This window comes from Bos indicus, chromosome 5 (assembly GCF_029378745.1).
Source record: "Bos indicus isolate NIAB-ARS_2022 breed Sahiwal x Tharparkar chromosome 5, NIAB-ARS_B.indTharparkar_mat_pri_1.0, whole genome shotgun sequence".
In the NCBI taxonomy this organism is placed as follows: Eukaryota; Metazoa; Chordata; class Mammalia; order Artiodactyla; family Bovidae; genus Bos; species Bos indicus.
Window position 1 is genome coordinate 14,759,574 of NC_091764.1, and position 27,068 is coordinate 14,786,641.

Here is a 27,068-nt window from a genome sequence, read left to right on the forward strand (position 1 = left end):
TCAAATATAACCACTGACTTTATTAAATCTTAAACAATGAATGTAATTCAAAACTTTTCTTTTGGACTAGAAGAATTCAATATGATTATTTTACGAGTTAACTGGTTTCTTCCAGACAAATTAAAATCCAGTGATCACTTTTCTGCATATATTCTATTCTTGATGTGTGTGAAGAAAGAAACAGTTAATGAGAACTGCAAAACCTGGAAAAAAGGGAAACAATAAGAGATTAAAATGTAATCAATAAGAATAATTTGTAAAGTTAACACCATATAATCACCAAAATGTATTCTGCAAAGAGAAAAGGGAGGAAGGAGGGTGAGACCATTTCCAAGTAAGATACATATCATTGTGAATAAGAAGTCAGCAGAGTAAGTCTTGTAGGGTAGCCCAGATGTCACCAAGTTCATTTACAGAGAGGGTGAAGGAATGGACTACTCAATTTTAATTACATGGGCTATCACTGGGCTAGATGCTATGATAAACTGCTGATGTTTTGTGTTCATCATTTTTCTAACGTCATCACTTCCAAAAAAACTGCCTCTTTTTGTTATAGGATCATGAAAGATGGTCTGGAAAGAGTAGATGATAAACGGGAACACAATAATATCCCCCATTCAGTCTTATCTTAATTGCCTCAGGATGAATACAATAGAGAATAAACATTTAAAAAGAGTATCAATGCTTACAAGACTGTCTTGTTTACCACCATCCTGAGACTAAACACTCTTACCAGTTGAAAAGCATTTATGGAACTCTAGGTGAGGGCCCTGCTTGTTGTTCGGTTGCTAAGTTGTATCCTGGTCTTTACATGCCAGGTTTCCCTGCCCTTCAACCATTTCCCAAACTCATGTCCATTGACTTGGTGATGCCATCCAGCCATCTCATCCTCTGTCACCCTCTTCTCCACCTGCCCTCAATCTTTTTCAGCATCAGGGTCTTTTCCAATAAGTTGGCTCTTCACATCACGTGGCCAAAGTATTGGAGCTTTAGCATCAGTCCTTCCCATGAATATTCAGGACTTATTTCCTTTAGAATTGAGTGGTTTAATCTCTTTGTCCAAGGGATTCTCAAGAGTCTTCTCCAGCATCACAATTCAAAAGCATCAATTCTTCAGCATTCAGCCTTCTTTATGGTCCAATTCTCACATCTGTACATGACTGCTGGAAAAGCCATACCTTTGACTATGCAAAACTTTGTTGGCTAAGTGATGTCTCTGCTTTTTAATACTCTGTCTAGATTTGTCATAGCTTTCCTTCCAGGGAGCAAGCATTTTTTTTTTTTTTTTTTAATTTCATGGCTACAGTCACTGTCTGCAGTGACTTTGAAACTGCCTTAAAACACACACACACACACACACACACACACACACACACACACACACACAAAGAAAAGAAAATATGTCACTGCTTCCACTTTTTCCCCATCTGTTTGCCATGAAGTGATGGGACTGGCTACCATGGTCTTAGTTTTTTGAATGTTGAGTTTTAAGCCAGCTTTTTCACTCTCTTCTTTCACCCTCTTCAAGAGGCTCTTTATTTCCTCATTACATTCTGTTATTAGAGTGGTATCATCTGCATATCTGAGGTTGTTGATACTTCTTTGTGGATCAACATAAATTAAATTTGCTATCCTATTTCGGCCAAATCACATGTTATATATTTATTCTGTTATACTCTACACAATAATAATCTATACAGTCTTACAATTTCTTTGAATCCATACCCTTCACTAGCTTTTATTGGTTTGCACTGGGACTGGAAAATTAAGTACTATTTCTGAACCTCGATTTTGCAGTTGGCACCCTGGAAGTCAAGGAATATGTAGATTTTGCTTCCTATTGTATCTCTAGCATCTAGTACAGGACCTGACACATAGTAGATGTTCAAATTTATTGAATGAATGAATGAAGCAATGAATGAAAGAATGTATGATTGAATACATTTACTAATGTCAAACATCTGCCTAGATTTAAGAAATTTGCCAGTGTACACACTGCCAATCATGGTCAACTCACTGCCAAGACTGAAGTTTTTTTTTTTAAGTATTTTAAGTATTTATTTAAGTATTTTTTTAAGTAGTTTCGTTTCACTAAGAAACGAAATCACTACCTCCCAGGAGAACAACTTATTTTTTTTATAAAGCCATTAAAAAAATCTGTTTATATTTTTTTGAACATGCCATGCAGCCTGTGGGATTTTAGTTCTCCAACCAGGAATCAAACCCAAGCCCCCTGCATTGGAAGTGGGGTGTCTTAACCAACTGGACTGCCACGAAAGTCCTGGATGATCATGATTTCCAGGTTCCACCCAGGCTGATCTAAGGATATTACCCTCAGTTGGGACCTCCTGTGTGTGAACAGTTTCAGGGTCCTGGCTCCTATTGGACTAATTAGTCTGCATAGGTCTCCATCTGGTTGTTCTACAGTCTATCCCATATACTTTATACTTATTTTTTTTTAATCTTTAAATATACAAACAAAAACTTACCTCTGAAGCCAAAAGTCCAAAATTAATTCCAATTAATGTCAAAGCATTAGCATGATACCATGTGCTGATTTTATTTTCACAACCCTAAGGAAAAGAACTTACTTAGATTGACTTGGAGATATAAATGGTTTTATACATAATTCCATTACAGAGAAGAGACACAGAGATTAGTAATGTACAAAAGTCTAAAAAGTAAGTCAACATCTAACTGGAAACTGGACTTTTAGCCCAGAGAGCTTCCTACAATAGCAAGATGCCTCAGTTGCTACTTTTTAAGCTGCTAAGATGTTGTCAAGTAGTTGAAATCAGAAATTTATTAAGTTTTGAGAGGGGTTTGATTTTCTGAACACTACTGAAATTCAGCAGGGCAGATACTATTGCCTAACATGCTATTTCCCAAAGAGAACCTTTCTTGGAGAATCCTCCAAATGGAGATTCCTTAAATGGAAATTCCTTAAGTGGAGATTAAATGGAATCCTTAAATGGAGAATCCTCCATTTCTCTATGAATGAATGATGTTAATGAAAGACATCTTAAAATTAGAATAACATCAATATATAAACAACACAAAGTATTAGAAGTTATTGGATGGAAATCCCTAGTTTATCATGTCCTATATCTGTAGACAGAAGTTGCTACAGATGAACCTCTTCTCTGGTTTCTGCCGCCTTTATGTGAACACCACCCTTGACACATCTGGGATTTCCTCCCTTAGTTTTTGCCAAACCTCATGCCTCTTTATTTCTACTGTTGCAGTTCCTTTACCAGTCCTATACAACGGAGATTCGCCAAAAGGATCTTCTCTGTCAAAAGATGGTTGCTGCTGCTGCTAAGTAACTTCAGTCGTATCCGATTCTGTGCGACCCCATAGACGGCAGCCCACCAGGCTCCTGTCCCTGGGATTCTCCAGGCAAGAACACTGGAGTGGGTTGCCATTTCCTTCTCCAATGCATGAAAGTGAAAAGTGAAAGTGAAGTCACTCAGTCATGTCCAACTCTCTGCAACTCCATGGACTGCAGCCCACCAGGCTCCTCTGCCCATGGGATTTTCCAGGCGAGAGTACTGGAGTGGGGTGCCATTGCCTTCTCCAAAAGATGGTTGAGGAGAGAGTTAATGGAATCCCAAGTTCTAGGCACACTTAGATCACATAACCCAGAAAGTTTAATGACTTTGTTATGTAACTGATATAATCCACTTCACTGTGGTTTTATTAGCAAGGTGCTTAAGAACCTAATAACCATGAATGGCATTGTTTTTAATACAACAATTTGCTCAGGATTCTAAAATGACTTGCAAAAAATAAAAGCAAAAACAAAAAAAACAGGGTACTGTAAACACTTGGAGAAGCCTTGGCTTATATTTACCTGTAGGTATGTTGCATTCAGTGGCTCATCACAAAACCACTTTCTTAATGTAGAATTTGTGCAAGAACATGGCACCTGTTCTGAATTTTCTTTATTCTTATTCTTGGTCCAATCTGTGTAATTTTTTCGGCCACAACACTGAAACTAGAAAAATGATTCTATAAGTTTTACTATAGAATATTCAAAATGCAGTCAATTATATGACTCCTATGCTTCTCAAAGTGGTTTTATGATAAATTTATTAATTTATTCTGCATTGAAATATAACAGATTAAACAAATATATTTTTGTTTGTTTAAACAAAAATATTTTTTTGTTGCTGTTGTTGCTATGGTTGATATTAATCAGAATTAAAGATCTCTACTCATATAAGTGAGCTGTTTGAATGAAATTGTTATATCTGAATTTACCTTATAAAGTTCAGGATGAAAGATATACTTGACTTACTAAATCACGTTTAGAGCCAGAACATGGGAGGGAGAATCCCTTGAGCTATACCTTCTCCTAACTATAACAGTTTTCTTTATGATTTATTCAAAATATTCTGCCATATGTGTTTAATATACATAGAGACTCAGGGTTGTTTCTAAATTCTTAGGGTTAATGTAAGATGTTAACCTTATATTTTGTATTGTGTGAAAAGTTGCCACAAAAAAAAAAAAAAGAAAGTAATAAGGAAAAGATTCAGAAGTGATCAAGCATCTATGAAATGTCTCATTTCCAGTCCTATCAAGTTGAGTTGAAAGGATGTGAAAGAATCAGTTTATATATTTGTCACCTAGAAAATAAGAGAAAGTTAAAGTGAGTAGATCATTATTTTCTAAACTTGTTATTGTAAATTATAGCATCAGTACCACCTATGTTGCAATATGTGCCAACAATTTGGCACCGTCTTAGAAACATCAAATGACTAACATAGTACTTTAGAGACTGGGTACTGAAAGTCAGTTAAACAATCAAATCTACATATATTATCTCAATGCTCAATGGTATTCATGGCTAGGAAACATAAGTTGGATTCTCATTAATGACAGTGATGTCATACATATAGACATGTTTTCCTGCTGCTGCTGCTGCTAAGTCGCTTCAGTTGTGTCCGACTCTGTGCGACCCCATAGACGGCAGCCCACCAGGCTCCCCCGTCCCTGGGATTCTCCAGGCAAGAACACTGGAGTGGGTTGCCATTTTCTTCTCCAATGCATGAAAGTGAAAAGTGAAAGTGAAGTCACTCAGTCGTTTTCCTGATTTATCAGTTAATGACCATAGGAAGGTTTGATACACTGCTATCACTCATAATGCTATCTGAAAATGCAATACCTTTTCAGATCACATACACCAAAGAAAAAATAAGGTGAATAAAATCATTTATAATAAATTTAAATTCTCCTAATAAGCATTTGTTATTAAATATACTAAAAATAGTAACTGTTTATGTGAAACTCTGGAATAGCACTTGAGCACAAAATCTAGTGTAGATTGTCAGGGACTGAATTTTGGCTGTGCCATCTATTAGCCATGTGGCACTGGCTAAGTTATGAATTTCTCTACCTTCATCTACAAAATGAAGATAATAGTTCTTATCTCATTGGATTGAGAGGACTAAATGAGTTAATATATGCAAAGCACCTAAAAAAGGACCTGGAGCTACGTAAATGTTTCCTATTTTTTTTCTTAATCAAGCACTTAACTATGTTCCTGTGTCGATCTATTCTTGTAACCATTTGGCTGAGTACACACATTCCCTTACCTTGCCAAGAAACATGTGAACAGTGAAATGATAATCCTAACAACATCAGCTAACAAGTGTTAGGTTGATACTGTGTCCCAGATCCAAGGCTTTCTATGTATTATGTATATATTACTTCCTTTATTCTTGACAACCAGAGGTAGGGGTTATTCTGCCTATTTTGTTAATATGGTACCTGAAGTTAAGAAGATTTCTTATCCAGGATCATAAAGTTACCACATGGCAAACCTGATGTTTAGGCTCAAATGGGAACCATCAGGATACTCTGCTGCCCAGCAGGGACTGGGCTTAGAATTTATCTCCCCCTGGATGCCACAGAGTAGATTATTGTTACACTTGGCAGAAGACTCCCAACACTTTTACAGCTGAATCCAGGTTAAAATGACCACCCATCAACTGACCCAGAAAAGCAGATACACCTTACAAAAGAAGGGTAAAACTCAAGATCTGTAAGTTTAGACAATCCTATGCCACCTCATTTGTTTAGAAGAAATACAAGAACCTCTCATTCCTGTGCCCATCGCCTGTCCTTCCTTGTCTTCCCACCTCTCAGCTGTCACCTTTGGTGTCTCATTTTTTACTTTCATGATAATTTCATCTTACCGTTTTCTGCAGAGCATTCAGAATCATCCACTTGGGTGTATCTTGAGGAAAATCCTCAGATCCATACTCAGAAATGATGGAATCAATTTTATCATGCCATGCTTGGTGAACCTGTTGCAAATTTCATTAAAAATGAAAATTTTATAGAAACTTCCCTTATGCTTCCTCATAAAAAGTATTCAAACTCAGTTTGTTGTTTTCAACTTATTTCTAGGTGTTTTATTTTTCTTCCTATCATTATTTTTAGCAATGAGCAAGTGTGAATACCTTTGGTATTTTACACTATGATCTATAGGAAGACTACATTAGACTTCTTTTATGATTAGGAAGAAAGTTATGTGCTGCTCTCCTCAATGTTGAAAGGTTCTAACATTTTTTTCTCATAATCTCAGGAAAAATTGTGAAAGACTTATAAATGGAAAAGATGACTGAGGATCTTTTCAATGAAAACTAGGTTTTCTCTAGTATACCTTCAGGGTTCTCTGATTCTATGAGTCTGTACTTTTCACAGTTTTTAATTTATTTTACAACTTTGTAAGTTGTATATTTGTTGGTCTCAGTCTCCCAATTCAAATGATTCTTTGTTGGAGAGAATTGCAGATGAACTTTTCCTGGTGGGGATAAAACTGATCCCTTTCCTTTCAAAGTCAGTTTTTATGTCAGTTTTTGTATCTATATAAATGTTTTCTCTTTGTACTCTTCTTCTAATTGGTTTTTATATCTAAACTAGTTCCCACATTAATCAAGATGTTAAATAAAACTATTGATCTGAATCTACTGTATATTTTACAAGAATTACATTTTTCAATTTAAAAATTATCTTTTCATAATGCTAAAGCAAAAATAATCATATCTGAACGTTTGGGGGGAAATTGCTATTTTGAAATCTAGATATTGAATGGGTAATTTTTAATAGGAACTTATATAAGCATTTAAAAGTTTATATGGCTTTCATAACTAAGTCCTAATTTGGTCCTAAAAATAGTAAAAGGTAGAAATTCAGACAGCATTTTCATTTTATGAACCATGATATAGATACTCAGAGAATATGATCATTTCCTTTGTTTACATGAATGAAGAAGAGGTGTGACTTCTAAACCTAATTCATTTGAAATCTAGTCTAATACTTTCTCATTGTCATATGCTATCTTTGAATAATGAAAACTAAATAACTGGTTGGAATAATACAATAATTAAGACATCTGTACATGTTAAACTCTTACACACTTACATCTAAGAAGATTAGAATGATATAATGTGTTATTCATATAATCTATTTCACATATTCTCTGAGTTAATTTTTATTCAAAATAGAAAATGATGTTTTTCTATTTTATACTCTTGTGATGACAGAGAGACATATCCTCATTAACCTTTTAAGCTTAACTTGGGAGATTGAGAGTGCCTATGAATCAAACTTTAGTATATGAGTAAAAATGATTTTCATATATAATCTAGGTTACTACTATATAAATAAAATACATGTAAATACATTTACATGTATTTCTCTGTTCAAAACCTCAGTTTCTGTTCTAGAAAGCAGGACTTACAATGCATCTCTAGGATTTGTTACGAGATCAATAATATAGTGCCAATAAAGTGCCTATCACATTCTTTGGCACACGGTGGTTATTATTAAATGATAGATTTTTATTATTCTTAAGATAGGTGGAGAGGAGTATCTGAATAATACTTAAGTAAATATGGGTGACATTGATTAACTATATCCATGTGTTAAAGGCCCTTAAGTCTGATATTCAGGTTCTATCACCAGGTCCAAAAGTTAGAGGATGATGTGTTGGGATCAAGACAGCTTTACAGGACTCACTTGATTGTGTGTGCTGTGCACACACACATTTTTTTCATGTGGAGAGAAGAAATTTTATATATAAATGCCAAGTCATTAACAATAGGCCCTAGGTAATTAGATACCCAGGACAGATGCCAAGCACAAGAGAGCAAATGAGGTTGGAAAGCAATGGTGCTATACAGAAAAGATTTTGTTGAGGTTTGGCCATTAATTAGGAGTTTATATATATATATATATATAATTTGCTTTAATTTTATATATATATATATATATAGAGAGAGAGAGAGAGAGAGAGAAGGCAAGTGCAAGTGAGAGAGAGAAAGAGTTTGAAGGCTAGGAACCATAGGAATTGCTCAGGGTCTCCTTCAAAATTAAATAAGGGAAGGACTTCCCTGGTGGCCCAGGGGTTAAGAATCCACCTGCCAGTGCGGGGCACATGGGTTCAATCCCTGGTCTGGGAAAACCCCACATGCTTCGGGGAAACTAAGCCTGTGCTCTGTGACTACTGAGGCCTGCATGCCTAGAGCACGTGCTCTGCAACAACAGAAGCCATCTCAATAAGAAACCTGTGCAACACAGTGAAGAGTTGCCTGTGCTCACCGCAACTAGAGGAAGCCTGCAGGCAGCAACAAAGACCCAGCACACCCAAAAAATAAATAAATAAAAATTATTTTTTAAAAGTCAAATAAGGGAAGGTAGAGAGCTCTCAAATAGCTACCCTGTTACAGGGACTTTACAACTGTCAGTTAATGATAACTCTATAAGGTAGTAGATGAAGACATAGGTTTAAGGACTGACTTCAAGTCTATGCTCTTAGTGCTATAAGACAGTCTCCCAGGATACAAAAATAGACCTTGACTGCACTGAAATACTGAAGGTTCTTAAAGAATTAAAAGTAACTATAGGTTGTAAAGAGGTAAGTTGTGTTACCGAAAAGTTTTCAGGAAATTTATTATATGCTTTTTTGAACTTAAAAAAATATAAATCATCCGTTAATTTAATTGTCACTTATGGCCATAACTATACAAATTTATGAATTATTCAGTACATCTTATTTAAATGAAATTGTTAAATTTAAAATTAGTACTAATTAGTATCTTTAGAAAGTCTAAAGCTATTTCTTTACAAAAACAGAATATAGTACAGTGATGTGGTTACTAGTGATAGCCAGGGTTGGCTGAGGGGGCCAGTTTTGGATCCCCCACTCTAAGTATTATCTCCTTTTCCCCCACATTTTTTGTCATTTACAACAACATTCTGCGTCTCCTGCAGACAGAGTTAAGACATGAACTCTGTCCTCCATTCCAATCTGACCCTTGTCTCCTTTCCATTACACGATTCTAGTACTTCTATTTCATCCCTTTTCCCCTAAAGACATATACTTACCTTTAGCTTTTACTATAGGTTTAATATAGGTTCAGGTCTCATAATCTACAACATCTGATTTTCCTATTTTTCAAATAGAAAGATGATGTTTCCATACCTCTTCTTTCTTTGCAAAGATGAGTGTTGAAAGTAAAACCTGAACACCAACAGCCCACATCAACAGTGCTGCATACTACGAGAAAAGAGACACAGAGATGAGAACTATGCTCCTAATATATTTTTTAGATACTACAGTGATGGAAAATGCACATCATATGAAATATGCAGTCTTAAAATATACAGAAAACAAAGATCATGGCATCCGATCCCATCACTTCACAGGAAATAGATGGGGAAACAGTGGAAACAGTGTCAGACTTTATTTTTCTGGGCTCCAAAATCACTACACATGGTGACTGCAGCCATGAAATTAAAAGACGCTAACTCCTTGGAAGGAAAGTTATGACCAACCTAGATAGCATATTGAAAAACAGAGACATTACTTTGCCAACAAAGGTTCATCTAGTCAAGGCTATGGTTTTTCCTGTGGTCATGTATGGATGTGAGAGTTGGACTGTGAAGAAGGCTGAGCGCTGAAGAATTGATGCTTTTGAACTGTGGTGTTGGAGAAGACTCTTGATAGTCCCTTGGACTGCAAGGAGATCCAACCAGTCCATTCTGAAGAAGATCAGCCCTGGGATTTCTTTGGAAGGAATGATGCTAAAGCTGAAACTCCAGTACTTTGGCCACCTCATGAGAAGAGTTGACTCATTGGAAAAGACTCTGATGCTGGGAGGGATTGGGGGCAAGAGGAGAAGAGGACGACAGAGGATGAGATGGCTGGATGGCATCACTGACTCGATGGACATGAGTCTCAGTGAACTCCGGGAGTTGGTGATGGACAGGGAGGCCTGGCGTGCTGCGATTCATGGGGTCGCAAAGAGTCGGACACGACTGAGCGACTGATCTAATCTGATCTGAAAATATACATGGGTATTACTGAAGTTTCCTGTTCTCATACACATGAGTGAAATCCTTACATCAAAAGGCAAAAAAATCAATGAACATTTGGATAAGAGTAAGATAGAAAGAAGTGATAATATTTCATGAGAACTCTAACAGACTACTTTGTCCTATGGAGTTGATGACGATACCTTCTTCATTCAGATCTAAAACTCATAGAGGGGAATTTAAATATCTTGACTTCCACTTAACACCATTCCGCTAACACTAGAGAACTCACTAAATTGTAACCAGACATAAACTATTCCATCATGCACAAAGCAAGGACAGCATTAACGACAACAGCAACAAAATAATGAGAAAGTAACAAAGGCAATGGCAATAGTAGAGTCTATATGCATATTCGGACTATTGCTTTGAGAACTAAAACTACTTCAAGGCCAAAGAAAATGATTTTTGCACTATTTGACTATTTTCTTGTTTCAAAACTTATGGCCACTGCCATCTTCTTCACTATAGCGGCACAGTGTTACATATTATCTAGAATTCAAAATAACTTCTAAAGTAACTTGTCTGAATATTTTACTAAATAAAATACAAGAATGATTTAGTATTATTAGTTTACATATTTTAAACATTTAATACTTTAAAACAGTCCATTAACATTGCTTACTTGACATACATTGTATTTCCTATTTTCAGGGACAAAAATAGGTTTTTGTCTTTAGTACTGTTTAGAAGTTTAGGTTTTTAAGACTTCTAAACACGATACCTCACTTAATCTTCATTATCAAGAAATAGTGGTGAAGACAGGTAGAGACAGAGAAAATGTGCAAAACAATTTTTTTTTTAAGTTACTGGATTTCTTTTCAATGGCAAGCTGGCTGAGGTCTACTGGACTCTCCTGGGTTTCTGATTCAATGGCAGTATGAAATGTTACATTTGCCTAAGCTATTATTCAACTCTGTAGAGAGTTAATTTACAGAACTGTGATAGTATCAATAATACAAAATTCCCATCATAATGCAAATGATTACTATTCATAAAAATACAAATGAATACAGTTTATAGAGAATATAAATCTCCACAAGTCTAATTCTCATTTAAACCAGTTGTTACTTCTTACTGGTGGTTCCCCTATTAATTAATTAATTATTTAAATAAAGTCTCTGACATATGTTCATTTTCATACAGGTTATTCATGATTTTATCCTTGAAAATTATTATCTTTTAACCTCAGTTAGATGTCTATAGAAATAAGATTAAAACTTTCCACAAGCTATTTCCATCCCAGTTGCCATATTCAAAATCAGAAGTCCCATGAGAAAACTATGCTAAAGGCCCTAGAATAAAAGAAAGATAAAATTTGAGAGTTGAAGGTATGCCTTTGAGGAGAATAAGAAGAGAGAGTGAGGTCTTTTTTTCCAGGTATTGCCAGGATAAGGTGGCAAGACCCCAGAGGGACGTGAAGGTGTGGTTCCAAATCTGCCTAAAATGCTTCTGCCCCGGGTAATATTCAAATAACAACACGTAGCAATTACTAACAATAGGCAGCAACTAATTCCTGTGCAAAAATCACTGCAGATGGTGACTGCAGCCATGAAATCAAAAGACGCTTACTCCTTGGAAGGAAAGTTATGTCCAACCTAGATAGCATATTCAAAAGCAGAGACATCACTTTGCCAACAAAGGTCCGTCTAGTCAAGGCTATGGTTTTTCCAGCGGTCATGTATGGATGTGAGAGTTTGACTGTGAAGAAGGCTGAGTGCCAAAGAATTGATGCCTTTGAACTGTGGTGTTGCAGAAGACTCTTGAGAGTCCCTTGGACTGCAAGGAGATCCAACCAGTCCATTCTGAAAGAGATCAGCCCTGCGATTTCTTTGGAAGGAATGATGCTAAAGCTGAAACTCCAGTAGTTTGGCCACCTCATGCGAAGAGTTGACTCATTAGAAAAGACTCTGATGCTGGGAGGGATTGGGGGCAAGAGGAGAAGGGGACGACAGAGGATGAGATGGCTGGATGGCATCACTGACTCGATGGACGTGAGTCTGAGTGAACTCTGGGAGTTGGTGATTGACAGGGAGGCCTGGTGTGCTGCGATTCATGGGGTCACAAAGAGTTGGACATGACTGAGGGACTGAACTGAACTGAATTCCTCTGCCAGGCATGACTCCTTTAATTGCTGTGTCATTGACAGGGTTGAATGTCTTGGGTCTCAGGGGGGGGTAAACTGCAGGAAAGGAACTGAGGTAACTGTTCCTTACCAGTCCTTCACAAAAAAATTTCACCAATATGCCTGTACTGGTATATACTGGATGAAGAGCAACCCTGGTTTGCTGCTCTAGGCCATTCAAACAGCAAATGCATAGTCCTGAAGGAACCACATCAGCTGGGAAAGGGAGTGCTTTCATGGTAACTGGTGTAGACTGATAACAAAATCCAGAATGATTACCAGGACTTGCCATGCTACATAAGAGTTAGGTATTCTTGGCAAGAGGCACAGTTGGCTACATTTGAATTTCCTATCTGCATCACAGGAAAGTGCCTGTGAATTAAAACTAATTTGAGGACTTCCTGGTGGTCCAGTGGCTAAGACTCCGAGTTCCCAATGCAGGGGTCCTGGATTCGATCCCTGGTCAGGGAACTAGATCCCACATGAAACAACTGAAGAGCCCACAGGCTGCAACTGAGACCTGATGCAGTCAAATAGTTGTGAAGTCACACCTGACTCTTTTGCGACCCCATGGGCTGTAGCCCACCAGGCTCCTCTGTCCATAGGATTTCCCAGGGCAAGAATACTGCAGTGGGTTGCCATTTCCTTCTCCAATTTGATTTAAAGAAAATGTTAAAAGCTATATTTCATCTGAAGATATTAAGAGGAGGTGAAAAGAACATACAGAAGAACTATACAAAAAAGATCTTAATGTCCCAGATAACCACAATGGTTTGATCATTCACATAAAGCCAGACATCTTGGAGTACGTAGTCAAGTGGGCCTTAGGAAGCATCACTATGAACAAAGCTAGTGGAGGTGATGGAATTCCAGCTGAGCTATTTCAAATCCTAAAAGATGATGCTGTTAAAAGTGCTGCACTCAACATGCCAGCAAATATGGAAAACTCAGCAGTGGCCACACGACTGGAATTGGTCAGTTTTCATTCCAATCCCAAAAAAGGCAATGCCAAAGGATGTTCAAACTACTGCACAGTAGCACTCATTTCACACGCTAGCAAAGTAATGCTCAGAATTCTCCAAACCAGGCTTCAAGAGTACCTGAACCGAAAACTTCCAGATGTTCAAGCTGGATTTAGAAAAGACAGAGGAAACAGAGATCAAATTGCCAACATCCTCTGCATCATAGAAAAAAACACAAGAAAATTTAGGAAAAACATCTATTTCTGCTTCATTGATTACTCTAAAGTCCTTGACTGTGTGGATCACAAAAAACTCTGGAAAATTCTTAGAGAATGGGAATACCAGACCACCTTACCTGACTCCTGAGAAACCAGTATGCAGGTCAGGAAGCAACAGTTCAAACTGGACATGGAACAGACTGGTTCCAAATTGGGAAAGGAGCACATTAAGGCTGTATATTGTCACCCTGTTTATTTAACTTCTATGCAGAGTGCATCATGCAAAATGCTAGATAGGATGAAGCACAAGCTGGAATCAAGATTGTGGGGAGAAATATCAATCACCTCAGATATGTAGATGGCACCACCCTTATGGCAGAAAGCGAAGTGTAACTGAAGAGCTCCTTGATGAAGGTGAAAGAAAAGAGTGAAAAGGCTGGTTTAAAACTCAACACTCAGAAAACTAAGATCATGGCATCTGGTCCCATCACTTCAGGCCAAATAGATGGGGAAACAATGGAAACAGTGACAGACTATTTTGGGGGGCTCCAGAATCACTGAACGTGGTGACTACAGCCATGAAATTAAAAGACGCTTGCCCCTTGGAAGAAAAGTTATGACTAACCTAGACAGCATATTAAAAAGCAGAGACATTACTTTGCCAACAAAGGTCCATCTAGTCAAAGCTATGATTTTTCCAGTAGTCATGTATGAATGTGGAAATTGGACTATAATGAAGGCTGAGTGCCAAAGAATTGATGCTTTTGAGCTGTGGTGTTGTAGAAGACTCTTGAGAGTCCCTTGGATTGCAAGATCAAACCAGTTAATCAAATCGGTCTTGAATATTCATTGGAACGGATGATGCTGAAGCTGAAAGTCCAATACTTTAGTCACCCGATGAGAAGAGAGCCTACTCATTAGAAAAGACCCAGATACTGGGAAAGATTGAGGGCAGGAGGAGAAGGGGACGACAGAGGATGAGATGGTTGAATGGCATCACTGACTCAATGGACGTGAGTTTGAGCAGGCTCTGGGAACTGGTGAAGGACAGGGAAGCCTGGTGTGCTGCAGTGCCTGGGGTCGAGAAGAGTTGGACACGACTGAGTGACTGAACAACAACACAGTTCGCCTGAATCTGTGGATTGGCATGTGATCCACACCATTCTCCTGAATGGTAAATGGCTCAACTTCAGATTTGTCTTCCTTATTTTGAGTTATCTTTTCATGTATATGCCTGGGGAGAGAGTGTGTGCTAACCAGATACCAGAGTCTGGCCCCCTCAGCAGTTATGTTTCTCTTTGTTAAATTATATATTGTGATCTCAACTATAAGTTAGCATCCCACATGGTACACCCACAGGGAGAAAATGTGCCAACTACAGGCCATTGTTTCCTTTTTCCTCCTAAGCTTCAATGTTCATTGACTTTAACACATTCTATTCTGATTTTAGTCTTCATGTTTAAGTTTAGTTAGCTGTAGTTCGCCTTAGGCAATGGATACATATTGACCCTGTGTTGAAAATTAATATCAATGTGTTAAGTGTTGAGGTCCAGATTTGGTCCACTGAAAACTCAGCAAGAAAATTCTGTCTAAGCAAAGATTCTTGGGAGGGAGCACTTCATTGCCTTGCTCCCAAGAGCCCATTGTACTGCAGTGTTCCAGCGACATAAATCATTTTTGCTCACTTGTGTAATTTGAACACTGAAAATCAAAGCTACAAATTCAGACTACTGAAATGAAATACGTACCAGAATTAGGAGCCACCTGATCTCATTGTGAATTCCCAAATAACCCAAGAGACAAAGAAGAAGAATAGCAGATCCAGTTCCAATCAAAATTCGAAAAATATACACTGTCAAGTGATTATTTTCATCTGTGGAAACCACGAAATAGCTATTATTAAGTGATACGTGTTTTCTATTTAATAATAAATGCAGCAACCCAAGATTTCCCTAAGAAGCTGTTGCCAAATCACTAGGATTCTCTTTCTCTCTCTCTTTTTAATCTCATTCTAGCACCTCTTACTTATTCTTAAGGACTTTTCTTCCTCTAATGACATGATAGAGAATTTCTTCAATCTCGGAAGATCTCTTTAAGTTAACCTTGTTTTTAATGTCTTCTATGAAAGAAGACAACGTTTTCTTGAGTGAATTCTTCTATGTATAACATAACATCCAAACATTTATGTATTCATTCATTCATTCATCAAAAATAGTACCTAACATATGTGGGCTTCCTTAGTGGCGCAGCGATAAAGAATCTGCCTGCCAATGCAGGAGATGTGGGTTCGATCCCTGGATCGGGAATATCCCCTGGAGAAGAAAATGACAACCCACCTGAGTATTCTTGTCTGGGAAATCCTATGGACAGAAAGAGGCTGGTGGGCTACAGTCCATGGGGTCACAAAAAAGTCGGATATGACTTAGCAACTAACGAACACCCTAACATGTGGGTTAAGTTTCCCTTGTATGAGACCCTGAGTTTATTGCTAATATGGCCCAATTAAAAGTATATTTTATTCTCTCCCCATCTAGACTGAACTCTCTGAGCTAGAGACTATATATATATATATATATATATATTTATATAGTCAACAGACTAATTGTTAAATGCTTAGTGCTATGGCACAGATGTGAAAGAAAAGTGAAAGTGAAGTCGCTCAGTCGTGTCCGACTCTTTGCGACCCCATGGACTGTAGCCCTCCAGGCTCCTCTGTCCATGAGATTCTCCAGGTAAGAATACTGGAGTGGGTAGTGCCTAACAAATACTTTTTAAAAGGGAGAATGAATACATTACATACGCCCTAGGTTTTATGGCAGAAGAGTAGAGACAGTGGGCAGTGGTGTGCTGGAAAAAGATTGTTCTGGCACATAAAGCCAAGGCTTAAATTCTCACAAAATCTGTAAGCTAACTCAGTCCACATTGGCACCTTAAAACTGGCTATCCTAGGATTCTTTACACCACAGAAATCAGCACATAAAAAACAAACAAACAATACTCCATTGCAGAATACTTACTGGCACAGCACTGAGTAGAAAAGCAGCTAATCCAGTAGGAGGAGGAGGTGAAGGTAGGCAAGATTACTGGAGAAGGTAACACTTGAGTTCAGGCTCTGAATTATAATTGGAAATCTCTACATTGGAATGGTGGAAGCATTCTGAGGCACAGAACGGTGCAATGTGTATAGGAAACTTAGCCTTGCTGGCAGTTAACTGTTTCAGGCAGGTGAGACTGGGAAGGTTTGCAGGAATGAAATTATGTGTTGTTTTCGAGTCTTCCTCATGGAATTAAGCTCCATGAGGACATGCCCTTTATCTTTCTTGTACACTACTGTATCCTTAGCTCATGGGATAGTGCCTAATGATATATACATATATCCATTCTGTATGTATGTATATATACATATCCTTCTTTAGCCATTCATGCATTCATGTTCAGTTGTTTCGACATAGGGAATATTATACTTCTAACCATGTGATGGTGATAGGATATGGTAACTGAGTCGTTTTTTTTTTTTTTTTTGGCTGTGTTGGGTCTTTGCCACTCTGCTCAAGCTTTCTCTAGCTGTGGAGAGCTGGGACCACTCCCTGCTTCAGCTTGCGGGCCTCCCGCTGTGATGACTTCCCTTGTTGCATAGCACAGGCTTGAGGCATGGGCTTCAGCAGTTGCAACTCCCTGACTCTAGGACCCTTGGGCTCGGTAGCTGTGGTTCTGAGGTCTAGAGTACAGGCTCAGTAGTTGTGGTGAATGAGATTAGTTCCCCTGCAGTATGTGGGATCTTCCCGGATCAGGGATCAAACCCCGGTCTCCTGCATTGGCAGGCAGATTCGTATCCACTGCGCCACAAGGGAAGTTCGGTTACTGAGTTTTAAAAGAGATTATTTAACTTGGGTAGTGAAACTATATTGATCTCCATTATCTTTTAACATTTATAAATCTGTAAAAGTCTAGAGTTAGCAGAACTGCAATCCTCTATTTCTCTCATCTCTCTTGCCCAGAGTTTCTAGCTTTTTCTCTCAAAATTCTCTCTCCTTTATGATCTTGGATTTAAGACTTATTATTTAATAAGGCGTTTATAGAACCAACTGACAAAGACCTTCTGAGGAAAAATTGAATAGTACTTTATGAACATTAGGGAAACACTGCCACCTGCTGACTAAGTCACGTACTCGGTTGCTTAATATTGAATGCCTTATTTGATTTAGAGAAAGCAAAATAGATACATACCCAAAGCTGTGAAAAAATTATTTCCATCTAATAAAAGCCATGTACCAAATCCCATGAGTAAAAGTCTCAGAACCTACAAAAAATAGCCAATACTTATTTTTTAACTAACTGCTAATAAAAATGTATATCTTCTTTAGTAAGTAATTATGCAGAAACTTACCAAGAAAGCTCCATTAACGAGATTAAGACAGTATTTAAAAATCAACTTTTTGTTTTTCCTTAACATTTTTTTCTCCACATGTACTGATGATTCTGAAAAGATAAGCACAACTTTTACTATAAACACCACAGTAATAACTTGAAATAATTCTGCTTACTCATATCTTTTATTTGCATATTTTTTCCTCACACCAGCAGTCAGTATAACATTCCTCTTTGTTCTCCCGAATATAACAAAATATTGAAGAGTGTCTTGAAACTGTGTCTGTCTTTATCTGCATTTTTTGTCCAGGCAGTTGAGATCAAAGGGCATTTGTATAGCATGTCAAGAGTTGCCATACTGAATTTCCTGCAGTTTTCAGAAAGTAAATATTTTTGTTTCCAGTCATAACACACCTTGTTCTCCTTGCCAGAAATCTTTCCTTTCCATCTGACTGCATTCCTCTTTCCCAGAATAATGTTATCTCAGAAGCCTTTCCCTAATCTCAGTTTGTTGCCTATTTTCATCTTTGTCTCCCTTCCCATGTAGACTTACCTTTACTCAGAGAGAATAGATCTTGTATATAATAAACCCAAGTCTAACATATAGTGGGAACCATGTGTTACAAACACAGATGTGTTGAATCAGTCAATCAACAGGTGGATTATATTATTTAACTAGTTTACAATTTACTTTGTTATATAGTACAGTGAAAAGAACTAAAGGTGGTTTAAAAAAACTGTTTTCCAGATACCCTATTTTCCTAAAATATTTGTGGAAAAGTCAACACTTATCCTACTGATTTTGAGTGCTTGGTTTATTAGATACGTAGGTTTTACCTTTTCTTGGGTATATTCCTGGGTTTTCTTTTTTCTTTCACTTTTTCAATTCTAGGTAACTCATATTTTAAAAAGTACTGTGGTTTACAATGTTTCAATACATGCAGTGGATAACTGACACAGTGACACTGTGAAAGTGAAACAGCAATATAAGCCCCTGTGCCCCTTGGAAGGAAAAGGCTTTTGCTTTAGTCTCCCAGGCCTCCACTGAGTCTCAAAAGGCTGACTCAAGAGGTAATGATTAGGAAATGTGACGATGTAGAAACAAAGAATAGCTGTTGCGCTGGGAACTGGTAACAATTTAGACTAGAAATCTGCCACACAGCAGAACCACTGAACTCATAGTTCCCTGAAAGATACAGATAAAGGCCTGACACATTCCTAAGTTATTTTTATAAGAAACAGACCCCTACCAGATGAAAACTGCTGACCATAAGAACACAGACCCTAGAGTGGTTGAAACCCAAGGACTGATGATGCTTAAGACTTCACCTTGATGCCAACCAATCCAAGAATTGTGTATGAGCTGATCACATACCCCCGAAACCGCCTCCCTCACACTGCCTTTAACCCCTTCCCCAAAAGCCACCTGGGAGCTTGGATCTTTCGAGCGTGCGCAGCCTGTTCTCCTTGCTTGATGCCCTGCAATAAACATTGCGCTTTCCTCTAGCACAACCCAGTGTCAGTGGATTGGCTTTACTGCATGTGAGCAAGTGGACCCAAGTTTGATTCAGTAACAAAAGCAGGTTTAGTAAGACTAATTTGAAGCTGTCTGTCCCTAGTTAGGAAGAAACCAATCCATTTGTTAAACTGAAAGATGCCTCAGAAAGCGGAAAGTAAGAGACGTGTAGGACAGCACCCACCCACTTTCCTCTTTATTTCATTCTAAGGCCATATTCCTCCTAAAAACCCCCAAGGTATTTCTCCCAGCTTCAGGAGTGTCTCCAGGCTTTATCTTCCACCCTCTGCCTCGACCTCTTCTGCTGCTGTTTGGTTTCTCCACTTTCTGTCCTCCAGTCTTATTCGTGGATTCCTCCAGTGCCTGGACTTTCTGGATGGGACACTCAGTGGGAAAGACTGCCCGAATTTTTTTGTTTGTTTGTTTATTTCCAAGATGCTTTAGATCTACATTTTAGCTTCAGTTTTACTTACATGAGAAAGCTGTGATCCTTTTCTGAACAAGAAAGTGAAAAAGTTGCTGTCGTGTCTGACTCTTTGCAACCCCATCGACTTAGTCCATGGAATTCTCCAAGCCGGACTACTGGAGTGGGTAGCCTTTCCCTTCTCCAGGGGATCTTCCCAACCCAGGGATCAAAACCCAGGTCTCCCACATTGCAGGTGGATTCTTTACCAGCTGAGCCACAAGGGAAGCACAAGAATACTGGAGTGGGTAGCCTATCCCTTCCCCAGTGGATCTTCCAGACTCAGGAATCGAACTGGAGTCTCCTGCATTGCAGGTGGATTCTTTACCAACTGAGCTATGAGAGAAGCTACTTAAGCCCTAATTCCTGGCTTCTGTTTCTCTATAAACCAGAAAGAGAAAGAAAACTAATAAGTGAGAACTCTTTACAGGGACTCTGGTGTGGAATGTTGAACAAGAGGCTTGCCTGTTGATTTGATAGTAGTTAGCAGGTTAGAGTCAAGGTTAAAATGTTTTATGAAAGGATCCAAATACAAAAAATAAACTGAAGTATATTCTCTCTCAGTTCAAGATATGTAATTGGTTCTCTACTGGGAAATCATCCTAGAAATGTGGGGTTTTGCTCCAGCCTGTTAAAATATATGGCTCCCAGTGGAAACAGTGGTTGACTTTATTTTTCTGGGCTTCAAAATCACTGTAGGTGGCGATTGCAGCAATGAAATTAAAAGACGCTTACTCCTTGGAAGGAAAGTTATGACCAACCTAGACAGCATATTAAAAAGTAGAGACATTACTTTGCTAACAAAGGTCTGTCTAGTCAAGGCTATGGTTTTTCCAGTGGTCATGTATGGATGTGAGAGTTGGACTATAAAGAAAGCTGAGTGCCAAAGAATTGATGCTTTTGAACTGTGGTGCTGGAGAAGACTCTTGAGAGTCCCTTGGACTGCAAGGAGATCCAGCCAGTCCATCCTAAAGGAGATCAGTCTTGGGTGTTCATTGGAAGGAGTGGTGTTGAGGCTGAAACTCCAACACTTTGGCCACCTGATGCAAAGAGCTGACTCATTGGGAAAGACCCTGATGCTGAGAAAGATTGAGGGCAGGAGGAAAAGGGGAAGACAGAGGATGAGATGGTTGGATGACATCATCGACTCGATGGACATGGGTTTGGGTGGACTCCGGGAGTTGGTGATGGACAGGGAGGCCTGGCATGCTGCGGTTCATGGGGTCACAAAGAGTCAGACACGACTAAGTGACTGAACTGAACTGAACTGAAATCTACTCAAGGTGCAATCCTCTACAGTCAGCAGGAAGAGGATGAGTAAACTTAGGTGAGCATCTTTTAAACATGTAAGGTGGAAGTTGCATACTTCTCTTCTGCTTCTCTTCTTTGACACACAGCAGTTAGTCACATGGCAATTCTCAACTAGAAGTGGAGGTACCTATATGCCCACGATGAAGAAAAGAAGTGAATTAGGGTGGGAAAAGCCAAACAAAATGCTCAACAGGAAACTGTGATATGAAAGATAATCAGAGAGAGAAAAATACGGCTTTGACATATTTCAGTGTGCTTTACTATGAATAAAAAAAGAATCAAAGATGATCAGAAAGATTTTTTACAATGGGAAAATAAAAGAATAATGATAATCACTGGAATTGTTTGAAAAAGATTCATAAATTCTATTAATTTAATATTTAAACATTCAGGTTGAATTGATAAACGAAAACCTTGTGGTTAAGCACTGTAAATTTAGGGCAGGCATGTGGAGAGCATAGACAATATAGAATTGGGGGTCGTCCATAGAGAGCTGATATCTTGAGAATAAATGAAGGAGATGAGGGACCAACTATAGATTACAATAAGCAGAGGTTTGATTACAGAAAATGACATAATTAGGAATTTGGATTTTATAGTCAAGGCTATGGTTTTTCCTGTGGTCATGTATGTATGTGAGAGTTGGACTGTGAAGAAGGCTGAGCGCTGAAGAATTGATGCTTTTGAACTGTGGTGTTGGAGAAGACTCTTGAGAGTCCCTTGGACTGCAAGGAGATCCAACCAGTCCATTCTGAAGGTGATCAGCCCTGGGATTTCTTTGGAAGGAATGATGCTAAAGCTGAAACTCCAGTACTTTGGCCACCTCATGTGAAGAGTTGACTCATTGGAAAAGACTCTGATGCTGGGAGGGATTGGGGGCAAGAGGAGAAGGGGACGACAGAGGATGAGATGGCTGGATGGCATCACTGACTCAATGGACGTGAGTCTGAGTGAACTCTGGGAGTTGGTGATGGACAGGGAGGCCTGGCGTGCTGCGATTCATGGGGTCAAAAAGAGTCGGACACGACTGAGCGACTGATCTGATCTGATCTGATTTTTATGTATGTATGTATTTACTTATTTAATTTTATTTTTTGGTCACGCCTGTATAGCATGTGGGATCTTATTTCCCCAACCAGGGATCAAACCCATGCTCCATACATTGGAAGTATACAGTTTCAACCACTGGACAGCCAAGGAAATCCCTAGATTTTTAAAAAATCAGACTTTATGAAATGAGAAAACAACCATTTCCAAAATAGCGTTACATGAGACAGATGTCAAAGAGGGAGAGAATTCTGAACTCTCCAAGTCAGCTGACTTGGTTAAGCAGGATGGTCACGGTAACTTCAAAACAGTAGAGCTTTAGTCCATTTAGACCATTTTCTATTAATTGTTTATGTTTCACCACCTATGTCAGTCAAACTATTTTTTTTTCCCCTTCCCTTATGCTGAAGTAAAAAGCTTGTTGAATAACTGGACTCTGAAAGTTTTCTCTCTCTTTAAAGAGAATAGTTAGAAAAGAATGTGGTTGGGAGTGATGGTAAATCACAAATTGGATCAGAAATTTTTAAAAATTCCCCCTTTTTAGACAGTGAGTCAATCCGATCAGTTGCAGAGTTATACTATTGACTGATGAAGGTTTGAAAGTTCTCTTTGCAGAAGAATTTTTTTTTTGTTCAATTCTACATTAGAAAAATAAAATATTGGTTTGGGGATGTGATAAAAATTTAGATATTTTTTCTTTTGGTAGTTCTTTCTCAATAATAAATGAACCACTTCTAAAAGTAATCACAAAGTTTGGAAAGCTTTTGTTCACAGAGGTTTAATAGTATAGAGAGGAAGATGATTAATTACTCAGACCAGCCTGTTCTTTGTTTTCTTCATTTTAGGGAAAAAAAATTATGTAGATACCACATGAAGATACAGAAACAATTGTGGTAAGATCGTGAATCCTGTTGATATTTGAAAAGTGAGAAAAGAGATTATGGCACTTGATAGTTATTTTTTTCTTTGTTTCCAGAATGGACAAAAGCCCATGATCACACTAAGTTATCATTTAGATTTGTTTGCTTTTACAGTTGAGACTAAGCCCCACCCCCTGCCTGTCCCATCCATCACTTGAGACTTCACTTCCATTGTGTGCACGTTTGTTAGAGAGCAGGGTGTTAGGCTATAGTATTTGTTTAACCTCCCTAAGAACTGTTCAAGGTATCTCTCCTGAAAGCTGCTAATTTATGGTCTAGCAGACTTATATTATATGCAGATAGTAATTAACTGTGAATAAAAGAATGAGAAGTGTGAGGCGAAGAAGCAAACTGAATGCTTCACCAATAGCAACCCAGAACTGTCTCCTGACCCTGCACCTTGTAGGGAGGCAGGCAGTTTTTCGCTCTTGTGTTTTAAAAGCTGGAACTGAATCGTGCCGTATTTCCCATTGCTGCTGAAACCACCCATAGACGACACGCTGCCTATGTGCAGTGTCATGTATCTTAATGCCAGTCCTTTGCTTTACATGACATAAATAAGTTGGTGGTTTTGTTTCAGTGTCGTAGAGATTTTTTTCTTGTTTTTTAGTTTTGCTTTTACAGATGGTAAAGAGTCTGCTTGCAGTGTGTGAGGCTCGAGTTTGATCCCTAGGTCTGGAAGATCCCCTGCAGAGGGAAATGGCAACCCACTCCAGTATTCTTGCCTGAGAAAACCCCATGGACAGAGGAGCCTGGCAGGCTACAGTCAATGGGGTCACTAAGAGTAGGACACAACTGAGTGACTTCACTTTACTTTACTCCAGTTGGGCTGCTATAACAAAATACCAAAAACTAAGTAGTCAATAGAAATTTATTTCTCACAACTGTGGAAGCTGGAAGTCTGAGATAAAGGTGCAAAGTTTCAGACTTCTTTTATCCTCATATGGCATAGGGAGCTCTGTGGGATCTCTTCGGTAAGATCACTAATCCCATTCACGAGTGCCCCACCCTCATAAACTAATCACCTCCTCTTAAAGGTCCCATCTTCCAACACCACCACATTGGGTGTAAGGATTTCAACATGTGAGTTTTGAGGAGGCACAAACATTCAGACCACAGCAAACAGTTCAAGTTAAAGAGAACACATCAAACCAGGTGTCTTAGCAACAAGCAAGGAAGCCCTAAGCCATGTTGGCACAGAATGGTAAGAGATGGTTATGTGCTGATCTTTTCAGTTATAAGCCTCACATACTAAAAAGGTTGTCAGTGAAAATGATTTGCTTACACAAAGGTACACAAGTTAGTGCAGTTCCTATGTAAATATTTGTGATGTGGTAGACATATTTTATTTTGCTATAGACAAAGAATTTGGTTTTAACTTAAATAAAGTCCTGGTATGGTATTTCTTTGGTTTATTCCCTGATTCGTTAATAAATGGTCCAACAGCAGAGATTTTTTTTAATAGCACAAATGCTATAGGTAAAGACAATTTACAGTAACTCGCCTATTCATAAGTGTCATTTTTCATTAGTTAAATAATACTCTAATAACTGTTTTTTAAGTTCCTTCTAAATGCCAGAAGATGGGAACACACACACACAAATGAATAAATAAGACAAACCATTAGGGAACCAAATCTGTGGACAACTTTGAATTGTGTGTTGGGGGTTCAGAGTCTGGGAATAAATGGAACTGGGAAGTTTCAGAAAGGAGGTGAATTTGAAGTAATCCTTGAAGAATAATTAAGAGGGCTCCAGTCAGACAAAAGGGGCTTCCCCAGTGGCTCAGTAGGAAAGAATATGGTTGCAATTTAAGAGACATATAAGATGCAAGCTCAATCCCTGGGTCAGGAAGGTCCCCTGGAAAAGGGAATGGCAACCCACTCCAGTATTCTTCTTCCCTGGAGAATCCCAGGGACAGAGGAGCCTGGCAGGCTCAGTCCATGGGATTGCAATAGAGTTGGACAAGACTTACTGACTAAACAACAACAACTTCCTAACTAACTACGTATCACTTATTGCTGGGAAAATCCCAAGGACAGAGGAACTTGGCAGGCTACAGTCCATAGAGTCATAAAGAGTCATACACCACTGAGCACAAAGACACATAGATAAAAACAGGTTAGAAGAGGAAGTTTTCAATACAGATGGAACACTGTTCCAGGCTTTGGAGTGAAGTGCATGAGGGCTTGAGTAGAGTGGCAAGAGATGACAGATGAGGCTGGAGAAGTAGACCCAGTAAAGATTGTGAGGGATCATGAGTGCTTTGCTAACAATTTGCAAACCGTCATAGACTATAAATCAATTCAACTTGAAACTACTGTTTAACTATGCAGCATTTAGCAAAAATCTATTTAATTGTACTCTTCCTAGAAATTATACCCTAAGTGGATTATGTTATTTTTTTTCATAACCCTTTAACTTGAGTAGGTTTGTGTGTGTGTGTGTGGTTTGTTTGTTTTTAATAAGTAATTTGAAAGTATGAGTTGCAGAAACATGCGCCACAAATTAATCTTCAGCAGAACTTCCAGGATTCTTCTTTTTTGCTATGAATTTGTTTGACAAGGTAAGCATTAATAAGGAAAGAAATTCAAACATCTTCAAATTAGTTGTTTAAAGTCAGTTTTAGAAATTAATTGATTACTAATGGATTTTATATTCTTTAGGAAAAGCATGAATAGTTTCATAATTACAAATAAAATTTTAAGTTTAATGTGAATTGCAACAAAATATGTTAGTTCAAACATTTTAAATAAAGAGTTTGAAAGTTTGTAATCAGCAACAAAACTAAACTAAAAAAAGGAAAATTGTTACTTGAGTATGGTCTTTAATAATAAAAATATCCAAAATTCAATTCTAAAACCAGGAGTAGTTTATTTTGAAAATCATTTTCTTTCTTGAATGAAGAGATAATGTGTTTTTTTAATATCAAAAGTCTACTGATTTCTCACTTTGTATTATTAATTCTTAAGTTGACACAATGCATTTTATTATTCAATTGTTACCAGGAAACATGGTCTATTTTCTTTCAAAGGCTCAATGATATTGTTTGCGTTTAGCTTAATGTATATCAGATAGCTTCTACAATTACGCTTAACTACTTCCTCTTGGAATTTAATGCTTCATTTTTAAACTTAAAAAAAAATGAAAATCAGTTGTATACATTTTCTTCACCAGTAATAGGAACTTTATGAATTTTTAAGTTAAAATTAAATGTTATGATATAAACTTAAATTCAAATTTCATATTAAAACAATGTGTGTCACGCTCAATGTTTTACAGTAAAACATATTCCAGAATATAATTTCTTAATTTCTCACCCCACACATCCATTCACTTAAAAAATTTTGATAGTCATTGCTGATTGATTTTTTTCTATTTTAAAAGAAACTTGGTGTCATGCGAGGCAAACAATTTATTGGCTTTTCTTCTATACTTCCAGGCCTCACAAATCACTATTCAGGAGTAAGTTTTTGTGGAGTGCACAATTTATACACGAGCAACTCAACATTCACTAGAGTCACATAATAAAAACAGATAGGTAAGAGACAATTTAAAAGTCAGGCTACCCTTAATTGGGTAGCTGTAACAAAGTGTCGTTTCTTTATTATTACTTTCCAAAATTAATTAAATATTAAAATCTACCTGGAATAAAATGTAAGTTCCTCACCGAGCTCCTGAGATGAAGCGTTCGTTCTAGTTTGGAATGGAGTTAGTTTGTCCTGCTGGGGCACCTGTAAAGCCCTTCTT

At 37.9% G+C, this 27,068-nt stretch overlaps 1 protein-coding gene across 2 annotated transcripts; it reads right to left on the minus strand.

The window, feature by feature from the left end:
- TSPAN19 (tetraspanin 19) lies at positions 1-27,060 on the minus strand. Of its 2 annotated transcripts, none has more exons than XM_019960314.2 (9): positions 26,964-27,060; positions 18,082-18,173; positions 17,922-17,994; positions 15,443-15,567; positions 9,497-9,571; positions 6,204-6,314; positions 3,854-3,997; positions 2,490-2,573; positions 1-203 (listed from the first exon to the last, which is right to left on the minus strand). In XM_019960314.2, the coding sequence occupies exons 2-9, from the start codon at positions 18,145-18,147 to the stop codon at positions 135-137; spliced, it is 747 nt and encodes a 248-aa protein (XP_019815873.2). In that variant the 5' UTR covers positions 18,148-18,173; positions 26,964-27,060; the 3' UTR covers positions 1-134. The 2 variants fall into 2 exon arrangements, with proteins under 2 accessions (XP_019815873.2, XP_070644993.1); XM_070788892.1 differs by having other exon boundaries at positions 26,989-27,035.
- Positions 27,061-27,068: the final 8 nt, after the last annotated feature.

What these genes read in the sequence shown, in the direction of transcription:
- TSPAN19 (XM_019960314.2), bottom strand. Translation starts at nt 18,147, where the DNA reads ATGTTAAGGAAAAACAAAAAGTTGATTTTTAAATACTGTCTTAATCTC. An exon ending in TGAATGCTCTGCAGAAAACG is followed by an intron (nt 3,998 to 6,203) that starts GTAAGATGAAAT and finishes TCATTTTTCTAG; the next exon opens with TTTCAGTGTTGTGGCCGAAA. An exon ending in TTGGACTTTTGGCTTCAGAG is followed by an intron (nt 204 to 2,489) that starts GTAAGTTTTTGT and finishes CCTTTTTTCCAG; the next exon opens with GTTTTGCAGTTCTCATTAAC.